This window comes from Coregonus clupeaformis, chromosome 24, assembly GCF_020615455.1.
Source record: "Coregonus clupeaformis isolate EN_2021a chromosome 24, ASM2061545v1, whole genome shotgun sequence".
Classification (NCBI taxonomy): Eukaryota; Metazoa; Chordata; class Actinopteri; order Salmoniformes; family Salmonidae; genus Coregonus; species Coregonus clupeaformis.
In genome coordinates this window covers 13,277,151-13,303,536 of record NC_059215.1, presented here as the reverse complement: position 1 = coordinate 13,303,536, position 26,386 = coordinate 13,277,151, and the positions used below count along the sequence as shown (strand labels likewise).

Genomic DNA, 26,386 nt, shown 5'->3' with positions numbered 1-26,386 from the left:
CTGCCTGCCCATACCATAACCCCACCATGGGGCACTATGATTACAACGTAGACATGAGCAAACCGCTTGCCCACATGACGCCATACACGTGGTCTGCGGTTGCGAGGCCGGTTGGACGTACTGTCAAATTCTCTAAACGTTGGAGGCGGCTTATGGTAGAGAAATTAACATTCAATCCTCTGGCAACAGCTCTGGTGGACATTCCTGCAGTCAGCATGCCAATTCCACACTCCGTCAAAACTTGAGACATCTGTGGCAGTGTTTTGTGACAAAACTGCACATTTTAGAGTGGCCTTTTATTGTCCGCAGCACAAGGTGCACCTGTGTAATGATCATGCTGTATAATCAGCTTCTTGATATGCCACACCTGTCAGGTGGATGGATTATCTTGACAAAGGAGAAATGCTCACTAACAGGAATGTAAACACATTTGTGCATAATATTTGTGAGAAATAAGCTTTTTGTGTGTATGAAACATTTCTGGGATCTTTTATTTCAGCTCATGAAACATGGGACCAACACTTTACATGTTGCGTTTATATTTTTTTGTTCAGTGTACATAGTTACTGTACCTCAATTACCTTGTACCCCTGCACATCAACCTGGTCTCAGAGCATTTCGTATTATTCTGTATGTAAATCCGAGACACTCCATTTAGTATGTTACGTTTCGTATGGTCTGTGGATGTCTATCACCCTTTTCGTAAGATACGTTACGAATTACAATCCGTATGATATGTTACGAATTTCTGGTTAGGCACTAACGTTAGCTAGGCTAGGGGTTAGGGTTAAGTTTAGGAGTTAGTTTAAAGGGTTAAGGTTAGGGTTAACTAAAAGGGTTAAGGTTAGGGGAAGGGTTAGCTGGCATGCTAAGTAGTTGAAAGTTGCTAAAATGCTAAAGTTGTCCGTAATGAGATTCGACCTCTCAACCTTTGGGTTGATCGACATTCACGTTTTTAGTAGATGGGATACAGTTTGTCAGAATTTACCAGAAATGACTTTTTCGTAGCAGGTTAGGAGAATTTACGAAGCATGTTAGGTGTATTAGGTTAAGGTTCGAAAAGGGTTAGGTAAATGCAAAAAAATAATAACTTCTGACGTCAGTTTGACATAAGATGTATCCCATCTAGATGTGACCCATAGTTAGGTCGAAGACATGAGTATCTCGTCAGGAAAAAAAAAAGAGGACTGAGCACGCCCCCATTCCACATCACCAACGAACTATCATGGTCCAAACACACCAAGACAGTCGTGAAGAGGGCACGACAAAGCCTATTCCCCCTCAGGAGACTAAAAAGATTTGGCATGGGTCCTCAGATCCTCAAAAAATTCTACAGCTGCACCATCGAGAGCATCCCGACTGGTTGCATCACCGCCTGGTATGGCAACTGCTTGGACTCTGACCGCAAGGCACTACAGAGGGTAGTGCGTACGGCCCAGTACATCACTGGGGCAAAGCTCCCTGCCATCCAGGACCTCTATACCAGGCGGTGTCAGAGGAAGGCCCTCAAAATTGTCAAAGACTCCAGCCACCCTAGTCATAGACTGTTCTCTCTGCTACCGCGACGGCAAGCGGTACCGGAGTGCCAAGTCTAGGGTCCAAAGACTTCTCAACAGCTTCTACCCCAAGCCATAAGACTCCTGAACAGCTAATCATGGCTACCCGGAATATTTGCACTGCCCCCCACCCCATCCTTTTACGCTGCTGCTACTCTGTTAAGTATTTATGCATAGTCACTTTAACTCTACCCACATGTACATATTACCTCAACTACCTCAACTAGCCGGTGCCCCCGCACATTGACTATGCAACGGTACCCCCTGTATATATAGCCTCCCTACTGTCACTTTATTTTACTGTATATATAGCCTCCCTACTGTCACTTTATTTTACTTCTGCTCTTTTTTTCTCAACACTTTTTTGTTGTTGTTTTATTCTTACTTTTTTTTGTTTAAAATAAATGCACTGTTGGTTAAGGGCTGTAAGTAAGCATTTCACTGTAATGTCTGCACCTGTTGTATTCGGCGCATGTGACCAATAAAATTTGATTTGATTTGATTTGATTTGATTACATCCACAATCTCTGGTTTCATAATTGTTTTACAAATAAATTAGCCCTGTATCTATAATTATAAACTGGGTGGTTCGAGCCCTGAATGCTAATTGGCTGACAGCCATGGTATATCAGACCGTATACCACGGGTATGACAAAACATTTATTTTTACTGCTCTAATTACATTGGTAACCAGTTTATAATAGCAATAAGGCACCTCGGAGTTTGTGGTATTTGGCCAATATACCAGGGCTAAGGGCTGTATCCAGGCACTCTGCGTTGCGTCGTGACTAAGAACAGCCCTTAGCCGTGGTATATTGGCCATATACCAAACCCTCTCCTCCCTTATTGCTAAAATATACAATATGCAGAATAGAATGTTATAGAATACATGTTTTACATTATATTTAACAGGCAACCACATGGTTCAGTTCAATGTTCAACCTGAAATGTGTAGAACTATGGCAGAGGAGATTGCACAATTAGGTCCTGTATGGCGTAGTTGGTGTTGTGAGTTCGATTCCTGGTACCATCCATAATTAAATGTATTGTAATGACCCAGCTGGGTCATAAAGTAAAAGAGAGACGGGCACCAGGTGTACAGGCAGAACACAGGTTTATTCCTGAATGGGCTATTGTTCAGGCCACAGCCCACGCCGCTAAACCTCGAACATACACAAATAGAACATGTCAAATCAATGGTCCCGAACAGAAGAGAGAGAGATGAGACCGTAACCCCTATTTAATCATTCCAAAACCCCGCGGGATTACCCATCATACCCCCAACCTTTCCATCTGTCCTGGCATATTTAACCCCTGCTAGTACCCATGAGAACGATAACACATCCATGAACACAGAACACAATACAGGGTCGTTACATAGCCCCCCCTTTCTAAACCCTAGCCCCTAGGGTTACAAAACAAAATCCTTAAAACGACCCGGAGGTCGCATCAGTCTCTTGTGCCTCCCCTTGACTCTCACTGGTGGACCCCCAGAACACTCATCTGCCCCAATGTCATTTCCAGCACCCCCGAAGAGGCAGCCCCCGTCCCAGGCTCAGCTTGCACTAGAGTCTCCCTCGCTAGACTGTCCCCGTGTGCTCACATCAGAGTCCTCACTTCCATTCCCTACCGTTTTTCCTCCCTCTGTAGGGCGCCAATCGGTCCCGGTGGACCACCACCCTCCTGCCCCGTGGGGAACCTCCACCCGGTACGTCACCTCCCCCACTCTCTCTATCACCAGGCACGGCCCCACCCAGGCACTGTCCAGCTTTGGGCACCGCCCCTTCTTGCGCGTGGGGTTGTGAAGCCACACGCGTTCTCCCGCTCCAAAGTGCCTCCCCCTCGCGTGAGTCATAGTGGCGCTTTTGGCGCATTCCTGCGTTCTCGAGTTGCTCTCTTGCGAAGGTGTGAGCCGCTTCTAACCGGTTCTGCAGTCGACGAACATAGTTCGGGCCAGGCAAAACCCCGTCGTCGTTATCAGGAGGGTGGCCAAACGTCAGTTCGGCTGGGGTGCGCAACTCACGACCTAACATTAGTAGCGCTGGGGAGCACGCAGTCGATTCCTGAACAGCCGACCTACATGCCATAAGAATAAACGGTAAGTGGGTGTCCCAATCTCTCTGGTGTTTTGAGGTAACGATAGCCAGCTGTTGTGCTAATGTTCTGTTAAATCTTTCCACCAGCCCATCACTCTGGGGGGTGAAGCGGAGTAGTGCGCGTCTTCTCCGCGCCTAACCGTCTACACAACTCTGAGAACACCCGTGACTCAAAGTTTCTCCCCTGGTCGCTGTGTATAGACTGTGGCACCCGAACCGACTGATTATTCCCCCTACCAATGCATCAGCTACTGTTTCTGCCTCCTGGTCTGGGAGAGCGTAAGCCTCTGGCCACTTGGTGAAGTAGTCCATAGCAGTTAGAATCCACCTGTTACCGCTGTCTGTGGTTGGAAACGGTCCAACTATGTCTACCCCCAGTCTCTCCATGGGCTCCCCTACTGGGAATTGTTGTAGGAGGGCGTGTGACTGACCTGGAGGTCCTTTCTTAGCAGCACACTCATCGCACTGCCTGCAAAAGTCCTCCACATCCCTCCTGTGCCTGGCCCAATAGAAGCCTTTACGTACGCGCTTTAACGTTTTGGAGACCCCAAAATGCCCTGCGCCTACTCCCCCGTGAAGCTGCTGTAACACGCTCCCTTGCAGCCTTTTGGGAACCACTACCTGCCACGTCATTTCTCCAGTAGCTGGCTTTTTCCACCCCCTCTGGAGCACTCCCTCAGCCACTCTAAGGACTGAGAATTTAGCCCAGAGTCCTTTGGTGACTGGTGATAGAGGGGCTACTTCCCCCATGGCGGTCGTCTTCCCTCTTCCACCCACCCCAGCACAGGACGCAGCTCTGCGTCCTCCTCCTGGCGACGCCTCCACTCCCCAACGTCCACAGCCTCAAGCTCCCGGCACTCTGTCACCCTCAGCTGACTCACCGTGGCGGTGACTCCCTCCTCCATGCACAGTTCCCTCTCTCGCTCCACCCGTTTGGCGCAGTACCCACAGCCGTCCCTCAGCACACGGGCGACGGGACAAGGCGTCTGCATTGCTGTGGCGAAGGCCGGCCCTGTGCTCCACCTGGAAGTCGTAGGGTTGCAGCTCCTCCAACCAGCGGGCGATCTGACCCTCTGGCTCCTTGAAGGAGAGAAGCCACTGCAGGGCGGAGTGATCCGTCCGCACCACAAACGGCAGGCCCCCCAGGTAGTACTTGAAATGGCGTACTGCTGCCACGACAGCCAAAAAGCTCCCTCCTTGTCACGCAGTAGCGTTTTTCAGCCTTATCAAAAGTTCTGCTGTAATAAGCTACTACGTGCTCCCCGTCAGAACCACGCTGAGCCAGCACAGCCCCAAGCCCTCATTGCTTGCGTCGGTGTCCAGGATAAACGGACGGTTCGGGTCTGGTGAGGACAGGACAGGGGCCTCCACCAGGGCACGTTTGAGGGCCTCAAACGCCCGCTGGTGCTCTTCGGTCCACTGAAAAACAGTGTCCTTCTTGAGAAGGTGGTTCAAAGGAGCTGCTATCCCCGCAAACCCTTTCACAAACCTACGATAGTAGGATGCCAGACCCAGGAAGCTCTTAACCTCTTTTTTTCCACTTGGAATTGGCCACCCCCTCACAGCCTCCACCTTGTCTGGCATCGTGCTGATACCCTCACCACCCAGCCGATGACCCAGGAACGCCACCTCCCTTTGCAGAAATGGCACTTTTCCGGGTGTAATTTTAGCCCCGCCCCGAGATCCTCTCCAGCACTCGCCTAAGTGCCCCCAGTGCCCCCTCAAACGATGTGCCGTGCACCAATATGTCGTCTAGGTACACGACACACTCGTCTCTCGGAACCCCCGCCAGCACTCTGTCCATGAGCCTCTCAAAGGTGGCAGGAGCATTACAAAGCCCGAAGCACAGCACCTTGAACTGCCAATGGCCCCTATCCGTGGAGAAGGCCGTTTTTCACGTGCCCCAGGCGAGAGGGGCACCTGCCAGTAGCCACTGCGCAGATCAAGGGAAGAGAACCACGAGGACCCTCTGACGTGGTCTAGCGACTCATCGATCCTCGGTATGGGGTAAGCGTCTTTAGTGGTGACAGAATTTAGACCCCTGTAGTCCGCACAAAACCTAAGTTTACCCCCTTTCTTAGGCACCATGACGACCGGCGCGGACCATGGGCTATCTGATGGCTCAATGAAATCCGCCGCAACATGTCAGCAATAGCTGTGGCTGCTGCTTCCCTCTTGGCAAGGGGAATGCGACGGGGCCGAATTTTAATGGGTTGGTTGTCCCCAGTGTCGATGTCGTGCTGAACCAGGTGCGTTTGCCCTACCTCATCTTCCCCCCCAAGCGAAGCTATCTTTAAAGTCAAACAGCAGCTGCTTTAACTGTCTCTGTTGTCTCTCATCCAGACCTTGACAGTTTTTCAGCCACACAGCCTCAACGGCGTCGATAACTTCCTCCTTCCCCCGTCGGGCTGATGGGGTGAAGGAGCCAGTGTGTTTTTGGGCTACTGGGATGCCTGTGCTTGCACCATTATGGGGAGTGAAGGTCGTTGCCGCCGGAGACAGCTGCTGGGATGGCACAACGACCAAGGGAGCAGCCGGGACGACCAGTGGAGTTTCGGCAAGCTTGGAGGAAGACGGAGGGACAGCCCTGCCCCTGCTGGACCTCCCGAAGGCGACATTCCCACTGTGGGACCCCCCGACAGCCTCAAAGTGCCCGAGCTAAGTCCAACTGAGCCCCACAGTTTTTCAAAAAGTCCATTCCCAGTATACAGGGGGTCCTGTACCGCTGCTACCCACACCGGACACCCCACAGTTCTCCCCCACAGTCACAGACAACCAACACTTCCCTAACATGGGGCTAGCTCCCCGTGACAGTCCGTAGCTGGACAAGGGTCGGCTCCACCCGCACCCCAACAGGTAGTATGTCTGGTCTCACCAGGGTTACTGTAGAGCCCGTGTCAACCAGGGCCAAACATTCCACCCCCTCTACCTTGACGATGACATTGCAGAAGTCCCCAATGGTGGTACGTCCCACCACAACTACCGGACTAGGAAACACGGTGGCAGCCACACCCTGGGGAAGCAGGTCCCCACCCTCTTGCCTGCGCTGCTGGGTACCTCTTCTGCTTACTGTGGTTTCGGGGGCGGAGGGGTGGGCCCGCGCTGCCCCCTGCGCGAGAACCCGCTGTCGTTTCCCTGTTGACTGGGGAATCTGCCACACCCGCTGAATGTGGCCAGGCTGGCCACAACCCCAGCAGACAATGGAAGTTGAGCTGACACTGCGATGTTGTCTGGAGCCCTTCTCAATGACAAGCGAAGCGGTCTTGACTAACCCTCCCAACTCGTCGACCCACTCTGGTTTGGTGACCCCCGGCACCCCGGCCGCCGCTGCTCTCACCTCTGGTTGACTGACAACCTCCACTCTCACTCCCTCACCCCAGATCAGCTCCCTCTTCCTGGCTATCTCCACTGCAGCCCGCAGAGATGCTGGGTCCGACATCTGCACATGCTTACCCAGTTCGGTGGGGGAGAGCGCTCTAATAAAACTGTCCCGTGCCAGCTCGTCTTGCACCCCAATCGGCATATTTGCATAAGCCCGCCTGGTCAGGCTCAGAATATCACTTGCCAACGCCTTTAATGATTCCCCCTGAAGTCTCTTTTTGTTATTCAGTTCAATCCGCAGCAAGTTGGGCTGTGCATCGCTGCCGAAACGGACCCCAATGCCTCCACTAGCGCACCGTAGTCGCCCTCTCGTCCGGGGCTAGCGTTAGCAGGCATTCCGACGCCTCCTCTGCCAGGCTCAGGGCAAGCTGTAACCCTTTCGTCTCGTCAGACCACCTCCCGGCTCTAGCCAACAACTCGAATTGAGTGAAAAAAACTTCCCATTTACCTTGTCCATTGAACTTTGGAAGTTTAGCCGCTACCGTGGCTAATGGCAATAGGGCGCTGCCATCTCTGTTTACATAAGGAGGTCCAGCCATTTCCGCGCACGCGGTGACGTCGATATCTCCGTCGCCGTGACGTCTGTTCTGGTCGAGCGGTTTGGAGGAAAACCCGCCCGTTCTGCCATCTTGCTGACTGACAATTTAACTCCCGCCATGTGGCTCTCCAGCTCTTCTACAGCCGTCATCGCCTGACCCTCCCGACCGGGTACACCCGAGCCCACAACGGACACTTTGTCCGACTCTTCCTTAACTTTCCGCCTCGCCCCGATCATCCTGCCCGTAGATGCGAGTCACGCTAAAGCTAACCACGGCCTATACTGAAACAGCTAACTCGCCTAATCTCGATCTATCCCGTCGTTCGAAAGCACTTCTGACACCAATGTAATGACCCAGCTGGGTCATAAAGTAAAAGAGAGACGGGCACCAGGTGTACAGGCAGAACACAGGTTTATTCCTGAATGGGCTATTGTTCAGGCCACAGCCCACGCCGCTAAACCTCGAACATACACAAATAGAACATGTCAAATCAATGGTCCCGAACAGAAGAGAGAGATGAGACCGTAACCCCTATTTAATCATTCCAAAACCCCGCGGGATTACCCATCATACCCCCCCAACCTTTCCATCTGTCCTGGCATATTTAACCCCTGCTAGTACCCATGAGAACGATAACACATCCATGAACACAGAACACAATACAGGGTCGTTACAGTATGCATGTATGACTGTAATAAAAGCATTGGATGAAAGCGTTTGCTAAATGCCATATTATTATATTATATGTTTACATTTTAGTCATTTAGCAGACGCTCTTATCCAGAGCGACTTACAGTTAGTGAATACATATTTTTTATTTTATTTTTTATACTGGCCCCCCGTGGGAATCAAACCCACAACCCTGGCGTTGCAAACGCCATGCTCTATCAACTGAGCTACATCCCTGCCGGCCATTCCCTCCCCTACCCTGGGCCAATTGTGCGCCGCCCATGAGGATTATAACAACACCAAAGCTGCAAAGAAGGACCCGCACCTGCAACGTCCTCTGTCTATCTCTCCGAGTGTCGCTCAGTTTACCATTATGTCAGCTGTAAAAGTGAGTGCGTGCAGAGGCGCACGCATGCTCTAAAACACGAACTACAACTCCCAGATAGCCTTACAACTAACTACAATACTGAGAGTGCGCATCAGCTGCCCATAGACCAGAAAGGGTGGAAAAACTACAAATACAAGATCGCTGAGCGCTTACAAGAACTACAAACTCCCATCGAGTTGCGCAGTATGAATTTCTAGCCCTTTAATTAAATGTACGTGCAAAATGGCTGCGCAGGTCGACTTGCTCCGTATTAAAGTAGAACATAAGGTAAGGGACGGTCTTGATAAATTAGCCAAAGAAAATAAGAAGAAAAAGAGGGAACTGTCACCGTCCGCGGATAAACGCCAGCGTTCATCCGAGGAGGCAAAGAAAGTAAAGCTCCATCATCATCGCCACCACCATGACCCACAACATGTTCAACAGCAGCAGAATGGCCAACCACAACCACGCAACTCCAGCGCCGAAAAACCTACAGTACAACGACATCACCAGCACCATCACCACCATCAGCACAACAACACCAATGGTGCAAAGAAGGACTCGCACCTGCAACCTCCTCTGCCTGCGCGGAAGGTGGTACCCGCAGCAGCCAAGTTGGAGAGGAAGAAAGCACTTCCCCTGGTTCTGCCGCCTGGAGTGTTCAATTTCACGCCCCTCAAAGTGGCGGAGCCCAAGGCCAAGATACAGGAGAACAAGGAAAAGCACAGGGAGAAAGAGCTCAAACTCAAACCTAAGAAGGAAAACACAGAGGATAACGTAAAACATGAAGTAGTCATATGTAAGAAAAAGAAAGGTAGGTTATTCTTCATATTCTTTTCCATTATATTAGTATGTTACCACTCTTAATTCTGGAATCTTATGCAAAATTACAATTAAGTCAGACAAACAGTTATGACAAAGCTTTGTTTGTTTACATATGCAAAAGTAGCCAAGTGACGCACATGTAAGGTGCGTGACAAGGTAATCATTATTATTTTATAATTGCCTGCCAACCCAGAGGCTGCTTTGGCCAAACGCTACGCCCACAGACATTAAGCCTACTTTCATTGCAGAGAATAAACTATGTAGCAAACAACAGTGCAGCAGAACAATTTAGTGTGAGTCTTCAGGCTTGTTTTACAGTACTCCTAGTTGTCAACCCTCTTACCATCATGGCCACCTGGCACCTAATCATCCCCAGCTTCCAATCGGCCTGGTTGCTGTAACTGAGAATGTGTTCTCAGTCAACTTACCTGGTAAAATAAAAAAGTGAACCAATTGCAATTTGGGTATTGACAAGCGATGTGCATGGTAATGAGCTATTGTCTTCCTGTCTCCAGAGCCCCATCATGATGAGAACAGCAAGGCCCAGTCACTGGAGGAGTACCTGTTGAGGAAAAAGAAAAAGAAGCGGCGGCACCGTGAGGATGAGCGTGGTAAGAGGATCCGTACATACAACAAGGAGGTCCAGACCGTGTACGGAGGTCTGACTGACCACAGTCCTTCAGCCCGCCTTGGCCCTGTGAAGGAGGGGAAACACTGCCAGCCTGGTACAGGCCACAACAACCACCTCACTCCTAAAGAGCTACACAGCCACAACCCCCCCCACCCCCCCTTCCTTTCCCCCCAAGACCACTTCATCCGCAGCTCGTCTCTGCAGACAGGTACCGTCTACGGACGCTTCATCCACGAGGAGCGCCAGGCCAATGGTGGGGCATCGGTTCTGCACGCTTACGCTGATGAGCTGGCCTCTCTACGGCCGTGGGAGATGGAGCGCTTCGCCCAGGAGTTCCTAGAGCTGGCATTTGCTGAGAGACCCAGAGGGGCAGCCTGCTATGCCCTGGCTGTGGTGCACAGGGCTGCTGCCTACCTACCTGACTTCCTGGACTACTTTGCCTTCAACTTCCCCTCCACGCCGGTCAAGATGGAGATCCTGGGGAAGAAGGATATCGAGACCACTACTATCGCTAACTTCCACTCTCAGGTCGTGTAATACAACTTTATGGAATTTAAGTATTTGTTTCTTGGGCTTCAGGAATGTGACTGAAAAAGAAAAAATAAACTGATTGAAAGTATGAGGGGATATCAGTGAACAAATTCCGCCCGTGGTCAAGGCTACGACGGCCCAGCGCAATGAGTGGAGCTTACTCAGGTGTTCAAAAGCGCATATCAGACCAAGAGCCTAATGCTTCTTAGGTAGTTATTTATGAGTTGTGGTTTAGAAAACGATCTCTCCGCAGAAGCGACAGTTACAGGGATGGTAAAAACAGCTTGATTGCCATAGCAACATCAGGGAAACTTACAGAACTGGGCAGAAAGGAGTTGTGCTTCAAATACAGCAGTTCTGGAAAAATATTAACTGAGGACAGGTCGTCTGGATACTGGACATCCAATAAATTGGCAGATGCAAACAGATTATTATCTTTAGCAGACAACAATTCTTGAGGGCTTGAACAAATAAACCTGTTTTGCGATTTTGTTCAAATCAAATTTTATTGGTCGTATACACATATTTAGCAGATGTTATTGCGGGTGTAGCGAAATGCTTGTGTTCCTAGCTCCATCTGTGCAGTAATATCTAACAATTCACACAAATCTAAAAGTACAAGAATGGAATTAAGAAATATATAACATTAGGACGAGCAATGTCGGAGTCCGGAGTATAAATACAGTGTGTATCAGTGGAGGCTCCTCAGAGGAGGAAGGGGAGGACAATCCTCAGTGAATTTCATAAAAATAAAAATTGTAAAACATTTAAAGTTAGCCTTTTTAGATAAAACTATACTAAATATAATCACGTCACCAAATAATTGATTAAAACACACTATTTTGCAAAGAAGGTCTACAGTAGCCTCAACAGCACTGTGTAGGGTAGCACCATGGTGTAGCCGGAGGACAGCTAGCTTCCGTCCTCCTCTGGGTACATTGACTTCAATACAAAACCTAGGAGGCTCATGGTTCTCACCCCCTTCTATAGACTTACACAGTAATTATGACAATTTCCAGAGGATGTCCTCCAACCTATCAGAGCTCTTGCAACATGAACTGACATGTTGTCCACCCAATCAAAGGATCATATAATTAATCTAGTGCTGAAAGCATAAGCTACAGCTAGCTAGCACTGCAGTGCATACAATGTGGTGAGTAGTTGACTCAAATAGAGAGAAAGACAGTAGTTGAACAGTTTTAAAACAAATTCATTTCTTCCAAAATGAAGGAGAAGCAAGAGAAATCGAGAGAGAGAGAGAAAGAGAGATTTCCTCATTTTTTTTCAGTTTCACTTATTTAGCTAGCAAATGCAGCTAGCTAGTTTAGCCTACTGAAACACCCTGGTCAAACAGAGGGATGCTATGTTAGTTGCTGGCTATGACTTTCCAACACAACACTGGAACTCTTCCAAGTCAAGGTAAGCTTTTGGTTTTACAAATTTATTGCCACCGGGGCCTGCCGGTGTAACTGCTTACTGACTGTACACTGTAACGTTAGGGAAAGGCAAAGGGGGATACCTAATCAGTTGAACAACTGAATGCATTCAACTGAAATGTGTCTTCCGCATTTAACTCAACCCCTCTGAATCAGAGAGGTGCGGGGGGCAGCCTTAATTGACATCCACGTCATCGGTGCCCGGGAAACAGTTACTGCATGATTATAACGAATTTACTAACGCAGTGGTCCTCTGTAGCTCAGCTGGTAGAGCACAGCGCTTGTAACGCCAAGGTAGTGGGTTCGATCCCCGGGACCACCCATACACCCAAAAAAAATGTTATGCACGCATGACTGTAAGTCGCTTTGGATAAAAGCGTCCGCTAAATGGCATTTTATATTATATTAGCTATGCTGACTATGACGTGACTTTAACTAATATGGTGACAACGATGTAGGCTGTGTGTAGCGGTTTGGCTTGGAGCGTTTTTCCGCCTGGTCACATACAGCTGATGTGTTCTGCATTGAAGTCCACAAGCGAAGGGAAGAGGTGAGAGGAGGAGAGTGCATAGATGCGAGAAGGAATACAACGTGGCTGCTAAAGTGAACTGTGTTTATGCGTGATCAGGGGTGTATTCATTCCGCCTATTCTGTTGAAAAAACGTTTCTTAAACGGAAGTAAACGGAACAAAATGGTGATGAACATACCTGAATTTGTCCAATAGGAACTCTCGTTTGTAACTATTGGACTAATGATTTCACCCTATATCAGCTAGATGCAGGCAAGAATGTGTCTCTCAACCTGTGTGCACCTACGTTGTAAACTGTCATTCATAGGCTAGGTTGTAGCAACCTCATGATGGGTATAGGGAAAATTTGAGTATCATGTAGTAGCCTAAACCTATCGCTGTTTGAACTGGGTGAATGGAATATGAATGACAGTCATCCAATATGCTGTCATAGAAATAAGGCCATGCTCATGAAAAACAATCATCCTCCCTCATCTTAAACGGCACTGACTGCCACTGGTGTACAGTGAGGGAAAAAAGTATTTGATCCCCTGCTGATTTTGTATGTTTGCCCACTGACAAAGACATGATCAGTCTATCATTTTAATGGTAGGTTTATTTGAACAGTGAGAGACAGAATAACAACAAAAAAATCCAGAAAAACGCATGTCAAAAATGTTATAAATTGATTTTTCATTTTAATGAGGGAAATAAGTATTTGACCCCTCTGCAAAACATGACTTAGTACTTGGTGGCAAAACCCTTGTTGGCAATCACAGAGGTCAGACGTTTCTTGTAGTTGGCCACCAGGTTTGCACACATTTCAGGAGGGATTTTGTTCCACTCCTCTTTGCAGATCATCTCCAAGTCATTAAGGTTTCGAGGCTGACGTTTGGCAACTCGAACTTTCAGCTTTTCCACAGATTTTCTATGGGATTAAGGTCTGGAGACTGGCTAGGCCACTCCAGGACCTTAATGTGCTTCTTCTTGAGCCACTCCATTGTTGCCTTGGCCGTGTGTTTTGGGTCATTGTCATGCTGGAATAAACATCCACGACCCATTTTCAATGCCCTGGCTGAGGGTAAGAGGTTCTCACACAAGATTTGACGGTACATGGCCCCGTCCATCGTCCCTTTGATGCGGTGAAGTTGTCCTGTCCCCTTAGCAGAAAAACACCCCCAAAGCATAATGTTTCCACCTCTATGTTTGACGGTGGGGATGGTGTTCTTGGGGTCATAGGCAGCATTCCTCCTCCTCCAAACACGGCGAGTTGATGCCAAAGAGCTCGATTTTGGTCTCAACTGACCACAACACTTTCACCCAGTTCTCCCCTGAATCATTCAGATGTTCATTGGCAAACTTCAGACGGGCCTGTATATGTGCTTTCTTGAGCAGGGGGACCTTGCGGGCGCTGCAGGATTTCAGTCCTTCACGGCGTAGTGTGTTACCAATTGTTTTATTGGTGACTATGGTCCCAGCTGCCTTGAGATCATTGACAAGATCCTCCCGCGTAGTTCTGGGCTGATTCCTCACTATTCTCATGATCATTGCAACTCCACGAGGTGAGATCTTGCATGGAGCCCCAGGGAGAGGGAGATTGACAGTTCTTTTGCAAATAATCGCACCAAATGTTGTCACCTTCTCACCAAGCTGCTTGGCGATGGTCTTGTAGCCCATTCCAGCCTTGTGTAGGTCTACAATCTTGTCCCTGACATCCTTGGAGAGCTCTTTGGTCTTGGCCATTGTGGAGAGTTTGGAATCTGATTGATTGATTGCTTCTGTGGACAGGTGTCTTTTATAAAGGTAACAAGCTGAGATTAGGAGCACTCCCTTTAAGTGTGTGCTCCTAATCTCAGCTTGTTACCTGTATAAAAGACACCTGGGAGCCAGAAATCTTTAGATTGAGAGGGGGTCAAATACTTATTTCCCTCATTAAAATGCTAATCAATTCATAACATTTTTGACATGCTTGGAGTTTGTCAGAATTTGTGGGTTTTTGTTTGTCCACCCGCCTCTTGAGGATCTATTAAGGCAAGTCATCCAGGTCCTGAGGCAGCAAAGCATCCCTAAACCATCACACCACCACCACCATGCTTGACCTTTGGTATGATGTTCTTACTGTGGAATGCAGAGGTTTTTTTTTTATATATACACTTCCTATCCAAGCTGGGAGAGCGTGCGGGGACGGCTCATGTCTTGCAGGTTCAGGTAGCCTATACAGGACAGTTGTATATTCTGGGGTCCAGAGAAACTGCGTTACGCCAGTGGATACTTAGGTGCCGATACTATTTGTATTGCGATTCTCACAATTCTATATGTATAGCGATTCGCTACTGCAATTTTATTGCGATTTGATGTTCCAAACATATTGCTCACCATACAGTGCATTCAGAAAGTATTCAGACTTCACTTTCTCCACATTTTGTTACGTTGCAGCCTTATTCTAAAATGGATTTAAATGTTTTTTCCCCCTCATCCACTAACACACAATACCCCATAATACCAAAGCAAAAACTGGTTTTTATAATCTTTTTCTTATACCAAAAAAATAAGGAAATATTACATTTACATAAGTATTCAGACACTTTACTCAGTACTTTGTTGAAGCAGCTTTGGCATCGATTACAGCCTCGAGTCTTCTTGGGTATGACGCTACAAGCTTGGCACACCTTTATTTGGGGAGTTTCTCCCATTCTTCTCTGCAGATCCTCTCAAGCTCTGTCAGGTTGAATGGGGAGTGTCGCTGCACAGCTATTTTCAGGTCTCTGTGTGCTTGGCTGTGTGCTTAGGGTCGTTGCCCTGTTGGAAGGTGAACCTTTGCCCCAGTCAGGTCCTGAGCGGTCTGGAGCAGGTTTTCATCAAGGATCTCTGTACTTTGCTCCGTTCATCTTTCCCTCAATCCTGACTAGTCTCCCAGTCCCTTCCACTGAAAAACATCCCCACAGCATGATGCTGCCACCACCATGCTTCACAGTAGAGATGGTATTGGCCAGGTGATGAGCGGTGCCTGGTTTCCTCCAGACGTGAAGCTTGGCATTCAGGCCAAAGAGTTCAATCTTGGTTTCTTCAGACCAGAGAATCTTGTTTCTCATGGTTTGAGTCCTTTAGATGCCTTTTGGCAAAGTCCAAGCAGGCTGTTGTACCTTTTTACTGAGGAGTGGCTTCCGTCTGGCCACTCTACCATAAAGGCCTGATTGGTGGAGTGCTGCAGAGATGGTTTTCCTTCTGGAAGGTTCTCCATCTCCACAGAGGAATTCTGGAGCTCTGTCAGAGTGACCATCGGGTTCTTGGTCACCTCCCTGACCAAGGCCCTTCTCCCCCGATTGCTCAGTTTGGCCGGGTGGCCAGCTCTAGGAAGAGTCTTGGTGGTTCCAAACTTCTTCCATTTAAGAATGATGGAGGCCACTGTGTTCTTGGGGACCTTCAATGCTGCAGAAATGTTTTGGTACCCTTCCCCAGATTTGTGCCTCAACACAATCCTGTCTCGGAGCTCTACGGACAATTCCTTTGACCTCATGGCTTGGTGTTTGCTCTTACATGCACTGTTTGCTCTTACATGCACCTTATATAGATAGGTGTGTGCCTTTCAAATCATGTCCAATCAATTGAATTTACCACAGGTGGACTCCATTCAAGTTGTAGAAACATCTCAAGGATGATCAATGGAAACAGGATGCACCTGAGCTCAATTTAAAGTCTCAGAGCAAAGGGTCTGAATACTTATGTAAATAAGATATTTCCGTTTTTTATTTTTAATAAATTTGCAAAAATGTCTAAACCTGTTTTCGCCTTGTCATTATGGGATATTGTGTTTAGATTGATGAGCAAAATAATAATCAGAATAAGGCTGTAACGTAACAAAATGTGGAAAAAATGAAGGTCTGAATACTTTCCGAATGCACTGTATGTCTGCTTCAGAGGGACTATTGGTTTTGGAAATAAAGGTGCTGAAAACAAATTGTCTCCGTATTTAAAAAGAAGATGGAGAACAAGCTAGGAAGGAAAAATGCCAAAAAATAATATCCCGATTATGTAACTGTATCAATGTTTTCCCCGTCACTTAAGTATTCTGGCGGTGGTCACCAATCCTGGTCCTGGAGAGTTACAGGCTGTGCAGGCTTTTTGTTCCGTCCCATCATCAAGACCTCAACCGGCCTGATAAAGTGATTGACTGTGAATTAGGTGTTATAGCTTTGTTTGGGTTATAGCTGTGTACCCACCAGCTCTTATCTTAGACAAAGTTATGAATGAGCTAAACAGCCAGTTAGTCATCCAATAGTTGTTTCATTCCAAAGTACACCAATGTTAATTCTATAGCTGGACTCCTGCCACGTTTTCCCTGTTGCTATGCTCCCTAGAGGCCTAATGGAGTGGCTCTTGACTTGTTCCATGACGTTTTACTGTTCTGTTTAACCAGACCAATGGAGACTCATAGGGCTGATAGCACCACACACACACACACACACACACACACACGGTTAATACAGTGCTCTGTGCAGTTTACACAGACAATTAGCCTAGGCCTCATTTAATGCAGCGTTTCCACTAGAATATCCAAGGGCTACTAACGCGTTCAGAGGAGGAACATGAATGCAGGGCACTGCTTGATTATATTGCACTAACTAACTAGGGTTAGCTAAATGTTGGAAAGCCTTGGACGGCTCCATGCTCACCAAACCATCCACCTGGGTCACTTTTAGTCCAATATCCTAATGATATATTAAAGCCTAAAGCCAATGCACATTGGCATTGCATTAATTTCAGATTGAGCCAAATCAACATTACCTCTCCACCTGTGTGCTGACTGTAGGTGGGTCGTCCCAGGCCGGCCCCATGAGACAGATCAGTCTGGTCTGACCTCTGACCTCTCTCCCTGTCCTGTAGGTGGGGCGGACCTACTGCTCGGGGACGTACCGGGCCGGTCCTATGAGACAGATCAGTCTGGTCGGAGCCATGGCAGAGGAGGTGGGGGACTACTTCCCAGAGTTCCTGGACATGCTGGAGGAGTCCCCCTTTCTGAAGGTCAGAGGACGAGGGAATGGATGTTAGGGATGTTTGTGCTTGGAATTTATCAAATGATTAATACAAATCTGCTGGCTTTCTATTCATTCTTACTAGCCTCCTGGCCATCGTTTTAGAACTGAAGTGTAGATCTATGGTTTATGTGTAGGCCTACAGCTATGGCTAACAGACTGAAGTGAGACAAAGGTAAAATTTCTGTCTCAATGTAGGCCTAAGATTTTTGAATGAATCATTGTATACCAAGAGTATGATTGTCACTGAAACTATGTCTGTCTGTCCAGATGACCCTGCCTTGGGGAAGTCTCTCCAACCTGAAGCTGGACTGTCGTTCCCAGAGTGATGATGGGCCCATCATGTGGGTCCGGCCGGGTGAGCAGATGGTGCCAACCGCTGACATGCCCAAGTCACCCTTCAAACGACGCAGGTAGCCTAAACATCCAAGGACTTTTATCATAGTAACACAGTAATAATATAGTAATAACATATATGACGTAACACATAATAAGCCTCCTTATAGGTGGATCATTTATTCGTTTGTGCCAGTGTAGCTCTACTCCCTCTCCTTGTTCGTTCTCAATCCTCCTCTCTGTCCTCACTGTGTCTCCCTCCATCCCTTTCCCCACTCCTCCTCTCTGTCCTCACTGTGTCTCCCTCCATCCCTTTCCCCACTCCTCCTCTCTGTCCTCACTGTCTCTCCCTCCATTCCTTTCCCCACTCCTCCTCTCTGTCCTCACTGTGTCTCCTTCCATCCCTTTCCCCACTCCTCCTCTCTGTCCTCACTGTGTCTCCTTCCATCCCTTTCCCCACTCCTCCTCTCTGTCCTCACTGTGTCTCCCTCCAACCCTTTCCCCACTCCTCCTGTCTGTCCTCACTGTCTCCCTCCATCCCTTTCCCCACTCCTCCTCTCTGTCCTCACTGTGTCTCCTTCCATCCCTTTCCCCACTCCTCCTCTCTGTCCTCACTGTGTCTCCCTCCATTCCTTTCCCCACTCCTCCTCTCTGTCCTCACTGTGTCTCCTTCCATCCCTTTCCCCACTCCTCCTCTCTGTCCTCACTGTGTCTCCCTCCATCCCTTTCCCCACTCCTCCTCTCTGTCCTCACTGTGTCTCCTTCCATCCCTTTCCCCACTCCTCCTCTCTGTCCTCACTGTGTCTCCTTCCATTCCTTTCCCCACTCCTCCTCTCTGTCCTCACTGTCTCCCTCCATCCCTTTCCCCACTCCTCCTCTCTGTCCTCACTGTCTCCTTCCATCCCTTTCCCCACTCCTCCTCTCTGTCCTCACTGTCTCCCTCCATCCCTTTCCCCACTCCTCCTCTCTGTCCTCACTGTCTCCCTCCATCCCTTTCCCCCACTCCTCCTATCTGTCCTCACTGTCTCCCTCCACCCTTTCCCCACTCCTCCTCTCTGTCCTCACTGTCTCCCTCCATCCCTTTCCCCACTCCTCCTCTCTGTCCTCACTGTGTCTCCCTCCAACCCTTTCCCCACTCCTCCTCTCTGTCCTCACTGTGTCTCCTTCCATCCCTTTCCCCACTCCTCCTCTCTGTCCTCACTGTGTCTCCCTCCATTCCTTTCCCCACTCCTCCTCTCTGTCCTCACTGTCTCCTTCCATCCCTTTCCCCACTCCTCCTCTCTGTCCTCACTGTGTCTCCTTCCATCCCTTTCCCCACTCCTCCTCTCTGTCCTCACTGTGTCTCCCTCCATCCCTTTCCCCACTCCTCCTGTCTGTCCTCACTGTGTCTCCCTCCATCCCTTTCCCCACTCCTCCTCTCTGTCCTCACTGTCTCCTTCCATCCCTTTCCCCACTCCTCCTCTCTGTCCTCACTGTGTCTCCTTCCATCCCTTTCCCCACTCCTCCTCTCTGTCCTCACTGTCTCCTTCCATCCCTTTCCCCACTCCTCCTCTCTGTCCTCACTGTCTCCCTCCATTCCTTTCCCCACTCCTCCTCTCTGTCCTCACTGTGTCTCCTTCCATCCCTTTCCCCACTCCTCCTCTCTGTCCTCACTGTGTCTCCCTCCATTCCTTTCCCCCACTCCTCCTCTCTGTCCTCACTGTGTCTCCCTCCAACCCTTTCCCCACTTCTCCTCTCTGTCCTCACTGTCTCCCTCCATTCCTTTCCCCACTCCTCCTCTCTGTCCTCACTGTGTCTCCTTCCATCCCTTTCCCCACTCCTCCTCTCTGTCCTCACTGTGTCTCCTTCCATCCCTTTCCCCACTCCTCCTCTCTGTCCTCACTGTGTCTCCCTCCAACCCTTTCCCCACTCCTCCTGTCTGTCCTCACTGTCTCCCTCCATCCCTTTCCCCACTCCTCCTCTCTGTCCTCACTGTGTCTCCTTCCATCCCTTTCCCCACTCCTCCTCTCTGTCCTCACTGTGTCTCCCTCCATTCCTTTCCCCACTCCTCCTCTCTGTCCTCACTGTGTCTCCTTCCATCCCTTTCCCCACTCCTCCTCTCTGTCCTCACTGTGTCTCCCTCCATCCCTTTCCCCACTCCTCCTCTCTGTCCTCACTGTCTCCTTCCATCCCTTTCCCCACTCCTCCTCTCTGTCCTCACTGTCTCCCTCCATTCCTTTCCCCACTCCTCCTCTCTGTCCTCACTGTGTCTCCTTCCATCCCTTTCCCCACTCCTCCTCTCTGTCCTCACTGTGTCTCCCTCCATTCCTTTCCCCACTCCTCCTCTCTGTCCTCACTGTGTCTCCCTCCAACCCTTTCCCCACTCCTCCTCTCTGTCCTCACTGTCTCCCTCCATTCCTTTCCCCACTCCTCCTCTCTGTCCTCACTGTGTCTCCTTCCATCCCTTTCCCCACTCCTCCTCTCTGTCCTCACTGTGTCTCCTTCCATCCCTTTCCCCACTCCTCCTCTCTGTCCTCACTGTGTCTCCCTCCAACCCTTTCCCCACTCCTCCTGTCTGTCCTCACTGTCTCCCTCCATCCCTTTCCCCACTCCTCCTCTCTGTCCTCACTGTGTCTCCTTCCATCCCTTTCCCCACTCCTCCTCTCTGTCCTCACTGTGTCTCCCTCCATTCCTTTCCCCACTCCTCCTCTCTGTCCTCACTGTGTCTCCTTCCATCCCTTTCCCCACTCCTCCTCTCTGTCCTCACTGTGTCTCCCTCCATCCCTTTCCCCACTCCTCCTCTCTGTCCTCACTGTGTCTCCTTCCATCCCTTTCCCCACTCCTCCTCTCTGTCCTCACTGTGTCTCCTTCCATTCCTTTCCCCACTCCTCCTCTCTCTGTCCTCACTGTGTCTCCCTCCATCCCTTTCCCCACTCCTCCTCTCTGTCCTCACTGTGTCTCCCTCCATCCCTTTCCCCACTCCTCCTCTCTGTCCTCACTGTCTCCCCTCCATCCCTTTCCCCACTCCTCCTCTCTGTCCTCACTGTCTCCTTCCATCCCTTTCCCCACTCCTCCTCTCTGTCCTCACTGTCTCCCTCCATCCCTTTCCCCACTCCTCCTCTCTGTCCTCACTGTCTCCCTCCATCCCTTTCCCCACTCCTCCTATCTGTCCTCACTGTCTCCCTCCATCCCTTTCCCCACTCCTCATATCTGTCCTCACTGTGTCTTCTTCCATCCGTTTTCCCCACTCCTCCTCTCTGTCCTCACTGTCTTCTTCCATCCGTTTTCCCCACTCCTCCTCTCTGTCCTCACTGTCTCCCTCCATCCCTTTCCCCACTCCTCCTCTCTGTCCTCACTGTCTCCCTCCATCCCTTTCCCCACTCCTCCTCTCTGTCCTCACTGTCTCCTTCCATCCCTTTCCCCACTCCTCCTCTCTGTCCTCACTGTCTCCCTCCATCCCTTTCCCCACTCCTCCTCTCTGTCCTCACTGTCTCCCTCCATCCCTTTCCCCACTCCTCCTATCTGTCCTCACTGTCTCCCTCCACCCTTTCCCCACTCCTCCTCTCTGTCCTCACTGTCTCCCTCCATCCCTTTCCCCACTCCTCCTCTCTGTCCTCACTGTGTCTCCCTCCAACCCTTTCCCCACTCCTCCTCTCTGTCCTCACTGTGTCTCCTTCCATCCCTTTCCCCACTCCTCCTCTCTGTCCTCACTGTGTCTCCCTCCATTCCTTTCCCCACTCCTCCTCTCTGTCCTCACTGTGTCTCCCTCCATCCCTTTCCCCACTCCTCCTCTCTGTCCTCACTGTGTCTCCCTCCATCCCTTTCCCCACTCCTCCTGTCTGTCCTCACTGTGTCTCCCTCCATCCCTTTCCCCACTCCTCCTCTCTGTCCTCACTGTCTCCTTCCATCCCTTTCCCCACTCCTCCTCTCTGTCCTCACTGTGTCTCCCTCCAACCCTTTCCCCACTCCTCCTCTCTGTCCTCACTGTCTCCCTCCATCCCTTTCCCCACTCCTCCTCTCTGTCCTCACTGTGTCTCCTTCCATCCCTTTCCCCACTCCTCCTCTCTGTCCTCACTGTGTCTCCTTCCATCCCTTTCCCCACTCCTCCTCTCTGTCCTCACTGTGTCTCCCTCCATCCCTTTCCCCACTCCTCCTCTCTGTCCTCACTGTGTCTCCCTCCATCCCTTTCCCCACTCCTCCTGTCTGTCCTCACTGTGTCTCCCTCCATCCCTTTCCCCACTCCTCCTCTCTGTCCTCACTGTCTCCTTCCATCCCTTTCCCCACTCCTCCTCTCTGTCCTCACTGTGTCTCCTTCCATCCCTTTCCCCACTCCTCCTCTCTGTCCTCACTGTCTCCTTCCATCCCTTTCCCCACTCCTCCTCTCTGTCCTCACTGTCTCCCTCCATTCCTTTCCCCACTCCTCCTCTCTGTCCTCACTGTGTCTCCTTCCATCCCTTTCCCCACTCCTCCTCTCTGTCCTCACTGTGTCTCCCTCCATTCCTTTCCCCACTCCTCCTCTCTGTCCTCACTGTGTCTCCCTCCAACCCTTTCCCCACTCCTCCTCTCTGTCCTCACTGTCTCCCTCCATTCCTTTCCCCACTCCTCCTCTCTGTCCTCACTGTGTCTCCTTCCATCCCTTTCCCCACTCCTCCTCTCTGTCCTCACTGTGTCTCCCTCCAACCCTTTCCCCACTCCTCCTGTCTGTCCTCACTGTCTCCCTCCATCCCTTTCCCTACTCCTCCTCTCTGTCCTCACTGTGTCTCCTTCCATCCCTTTCCCCACTCCTCCTCTCTGTCCTCACTGTGTCTCCCTCCATTCCTTTCCCCACTCCTCCTCTCTGTCCTCACTGTGTCTCCTTCCATCCCTTTCCCCACTCCTCCTCTCTGTCCTCACTGTGTCTCCCTCCATCCCTTTCCCCACTCCTCCTCTCTGTCCTCACTGTGTCTCCTTCCATCCCTTTCCCCACTCCTCCTCTTTGTCCTCACTGTGTCTCCTTCCATTCCTTTCCCCACTCCTCCTCTCTGTCCTCACTGTGTCTCCCTCCATCCCTTTCCCCACTCCTCCTCTCTGTCCTCACTGTGTCTCCCTCCATCCCTTTCCCCACTCCTCCTCTCTGTCCTCACTGTCTCCCTCCATCCCTTTCCCCACTCCTCCTCTCTGTCCTCACTGTCTCCTTCCATCCCTTTCCCCACTCCTCCTCTCTGTCCTCACTGTCTCCCTCCATCCCTTTCCCCACTCCTCCTCTCTGTCCTCACTGTCTCCCTCCATCCCTTTCCCCACTCCTCCTATCTGTCCTCACTGTCTCCCTCCATCCCTTTCCCCACTCCTCATATCTGTCCTCACTGTGTCTTCTTCCATCCGTTTTCCCCACTCCTCCTCACTTCCCCTTCTCTGCTGGTGGTTGACTGTAGTATGTGCTCTCCTGTTCCTCCCTGTAGGTCCATGAATGAAATTAAGAACCTTCACTACCTGCCCAGGACCAGTGAGCCCAGAGAGGTGCTGTTTGAGGACCGAACCAGGGCTCATGCTGACCACGTGGGCCAGAGCTTCGACTGGCAGAGTACCGCAGCAGTGGGCGTGCTGAAGGCTGTGCAGTTTGGGGAATGGTGAGGTTTTACTGAAAGTAGGGCCGTTTGGGGAATGGTGAGTGTTTGGTATTCATTCGGCTCTGCTTGGCTCTCAGTTGCGATGCAGTATGAATATGCTGGTGAAAGAATTCCAGTTTGGGATGCTTCATCCAGTGTTTCTGTTGTCATACGGGCTCCCGAGTGGCGCAGCGGTCTAAGGCACTGCATCTCAGTGCTTGAGGCGTCACTACAGACCCCCTGGTTCGATTCCAGGCTGTATCACAACTGGCCGTGATTGGGAGTCCCATAGGGCAGCGCACAATTGGCCCAGCGTCGTCCAAGTTTGGCCGGTGTAGGCCGTCATTGTAAATAAGAATTTGTTCTTAACTGACTTGCCTAGTTAAATAAAGGTTAAATTAAAAAAATAACGGATACCTGTGATATGTTAAACCACTTTGACTACTTTGACTCTTCACCCTTGATTCCACATTGTATCAACATTTATGTAGGTGTGATCCATATGTCCAGTGAACAAACTGTTTTTGATCTACAGGAGTGAGCGTCCGAGGATAACCAAAGATGTGGTGTGTTTCCACGCAGAGGACTTTAACAATGTGGTCCAGAGGCTACAGCTGGATCTGTACGAGCCCCCTGTGTCTCAGGTAGGAGGAACTGAGCTCTTATTGAACCTTGAACCTGTTAGGGTGATGCATGAATCTCCGCTGTATGGGATCATAGCAGGTCAAATGTCTGATAGGCTTAGTCATCAAAAGGATCAGACATGCATGAGGTTGAAAGCCTTGGAGTGGATGACATAATATGCCATTTAGTGAGTCAGTTTAGAGCTTTAATTTACAGAACCAGAGGCTTTATTCTGGTCCCAGAGAATGACCAATTCTGCATGATCTTCTCTGGAGTTTTCTGGAGTTCAGTTCAGTGTTGGTCGAGATACCAGGCAGGCGTGACAGGACAGGCTTACTGCTGCTGTGTGGGAACAGATCCGGTAAGCCTACCCATAATTCTCGTCTCTCTCTGCAGTGTGTCCAGTGGGTAGACGATGCCAAGCTGAACCAGCTGAGGCGGGAGGGCATCCGCTACGTGCGGGTGCAGCTTTGTGACGACGACATCTACTTCATCCCCCGTAACGTCATTCACCAGTTCAAAACTGTCTCGGCAGTCTGCAGCCTGGCCTGGCACATCCGCCTCAGACAGTACCATGAGGAGAAGGACTGGGGGGAACACGCCCAACACAAGCCCAACGACCAGAGCACAACATCGGGTCAATTCTTCTTATCCTCCCCCTCCCCGGCCCAGCCGGATGCCAAAGTGCCGCACTGTGCCGGTCTGCAGGCACAGACAGACACGACCCAGGGAGGGGTGGCCAAGACTGAGGAATCAGTGTTTCAGAGGCCTGCTACTCCACCTAGAGAGCCCCGGCCAGCCCGTCCTCAGCCTGCTAAGTCTGCTCACCTGCCCCCTCCCTACCTGGGCATGAGCCCCCTGCCACATGTCTCCTCTGGTCCTGGTTCTAACCCCTCCAGCCTAGAGCCCAGGCTTCCACAGCCCCTGGTCTGGCCTCCCCCTGGTCGAGACTACAACTCCCCGCGACCCCACCATGATGTACAGCGTCACTGCCCCACTGACTTCCTCAAATGACCTTCCCTCCCCTTTACTCCTTTAGCTGCTTTTGCTACCCTCTAAGGGAGAGCAGTTTATTTCAAGGAATATGACTAACTTTTTGAATTTCTTCTCTTTAAATTATTCAGATTATAATGTATTATTTTTATGTGTAAATGCAGTATCAGAGACAATCCTATACGTTTTTTTTCTCAGCCAAAGTGTGAAAAGTAAATTTAGAAACATTTGTCAGAAAAAAAGTGTCCGTGTTTATATTTGTTAGTATCTGAAACTGAGGTCCCTCTGGGGAGTTTCCTAACTTGCTTCGTGAGTTACCAAGGCAACTCGCTTTGCCAATCGAGAGAGACTACCAAGGTGTATATCATGTACATTGCCTAATTGGTTTTTAGAGAAAAGTGCCTGCCACCCGAAGAACAGCAATCAGTCTCAAATACATTTTTTAAATGTATTCTTAGGCTAGCGTTCTTGAGACTTTCTGTAATGGTGAATGTACAATAGAGTTTTAAAGAACTGTGGAAATTCACATATAAGATATTTTCCCGAGTTGTTCGTTATTTTTGTCTGTGCTTCACAAATGCAGAGTTGGCCTGAGTTTTTGTATTGGATTGTGGATTCATTCATATATTTTTTTAAATGTGTAATTAAACAATGAATGGCATGTTCTGGTGTTTGACACTCAGATGTTGATACAGTACAATACTTTATGTCCAAAACATTGTCCAACTTTCAGCCATTTCTATCGATGTTATGCCATGTTTTAATGTTTTTCTACTGTCCCATTTATTTTCTACTGTCCCACTTTTACACATTTTACATTTAAGTCATTTAGCAGACACTCTTATCCAGAGCAACTTAGTTAGTGAGTGCATAAATTTTTTTTTCATACTGGCCCCCCGTGGGAAACGAACCCACAACCCTGGCGTTGCAAGCGCCATGGTCTACCAACTGAGCTACACGGGGCTTACACTGCTTCTGATGTTTTATTTATTTGTTCTGCATTAAGTAAAACCAGGTAGCCTAGCGGTAAAGCGGTTAGGACAGTAACCGAAAGGTTGCTGGGTCGAATCCCCTAGCTGACTAGGTGAAAAAGCTGTCTGTGCCCTTGAGCAAGACATTTAAACCTAATTGCTCCTGCAAGTCGCTCTGGTTAAGAGCGTCTGCTAACTGACTAAAACGTAAAATTTAAAACAAATGGTCATTTGTTCTGAATTAAGTCTATTACTTTAGACTGTCCATTTATAATGGTAAATAAAGGGTTAAACCTGTGTGAGGTGTTACACAAGTTGCACCTGT

The 26,386-nt window shown here is 49.6% G+C and overlaps 1 protein-coding gene across 1 annotated transcript; it reads left to right on the top strand.

The window, feature by feature from the left end:
* Positions 1–8,839: 8,839 nt before the first annotated feature.
* On the top strand, positions 8,840–25,969 carry LOC121538004 (lysine-specific demethylase 9). The gene is made up of 7 exons (XM_041845726.2): positions 8,840–9,422; positions 9,949–10,592; positions 17,425–17,562; positions 17,844–17,986; positions 23,327–23,494; positions 24,009–24,117; positions 24,494–25,969. The coding sequence occupies exons 1-7, from the start codon at positions 8,852–8,854 to the stop codon at positions 25,109–25,111; spliced, it is 2,391 nt and encodes a 796-aa protein (XP_041701660.2). The 5' UTR covers positions 8,840–8,851; the 3' UTR covers positions 25,112–25,969.
* The last annotated feature ends 417 nt before the right edge of the window (positions 25,970–26,386 follow it).

What these genes read in the sequence shown, in the direction of transcription:
- LOC121538004 (XM_041845726.2), top strand. Translation starts at nt 8,852, where the DNA reads ATGGCTGCGCAGGTCGACTTGCTCCGTATTAAAGTAGAACATAAGGTA. An exon ending in TCGCTAACTTCCACTCTCAG is followed by an intron (nt 10,593 to 17,424) that starts GTCGTGTAATAC and finishes CCTGTCCTGTAG; the next exon opens with GTGGGGCGGACCTACTGCTC. An exon ending in GCTGTGCAGTTTGGGGAATG is followed by an intron (nt 23,495 to 24,008) that starts GTGAGGTTTTAC and finishes TTTGATCTACAG; the next exon opens with GAGTGAGCGTCCGAGGATAA.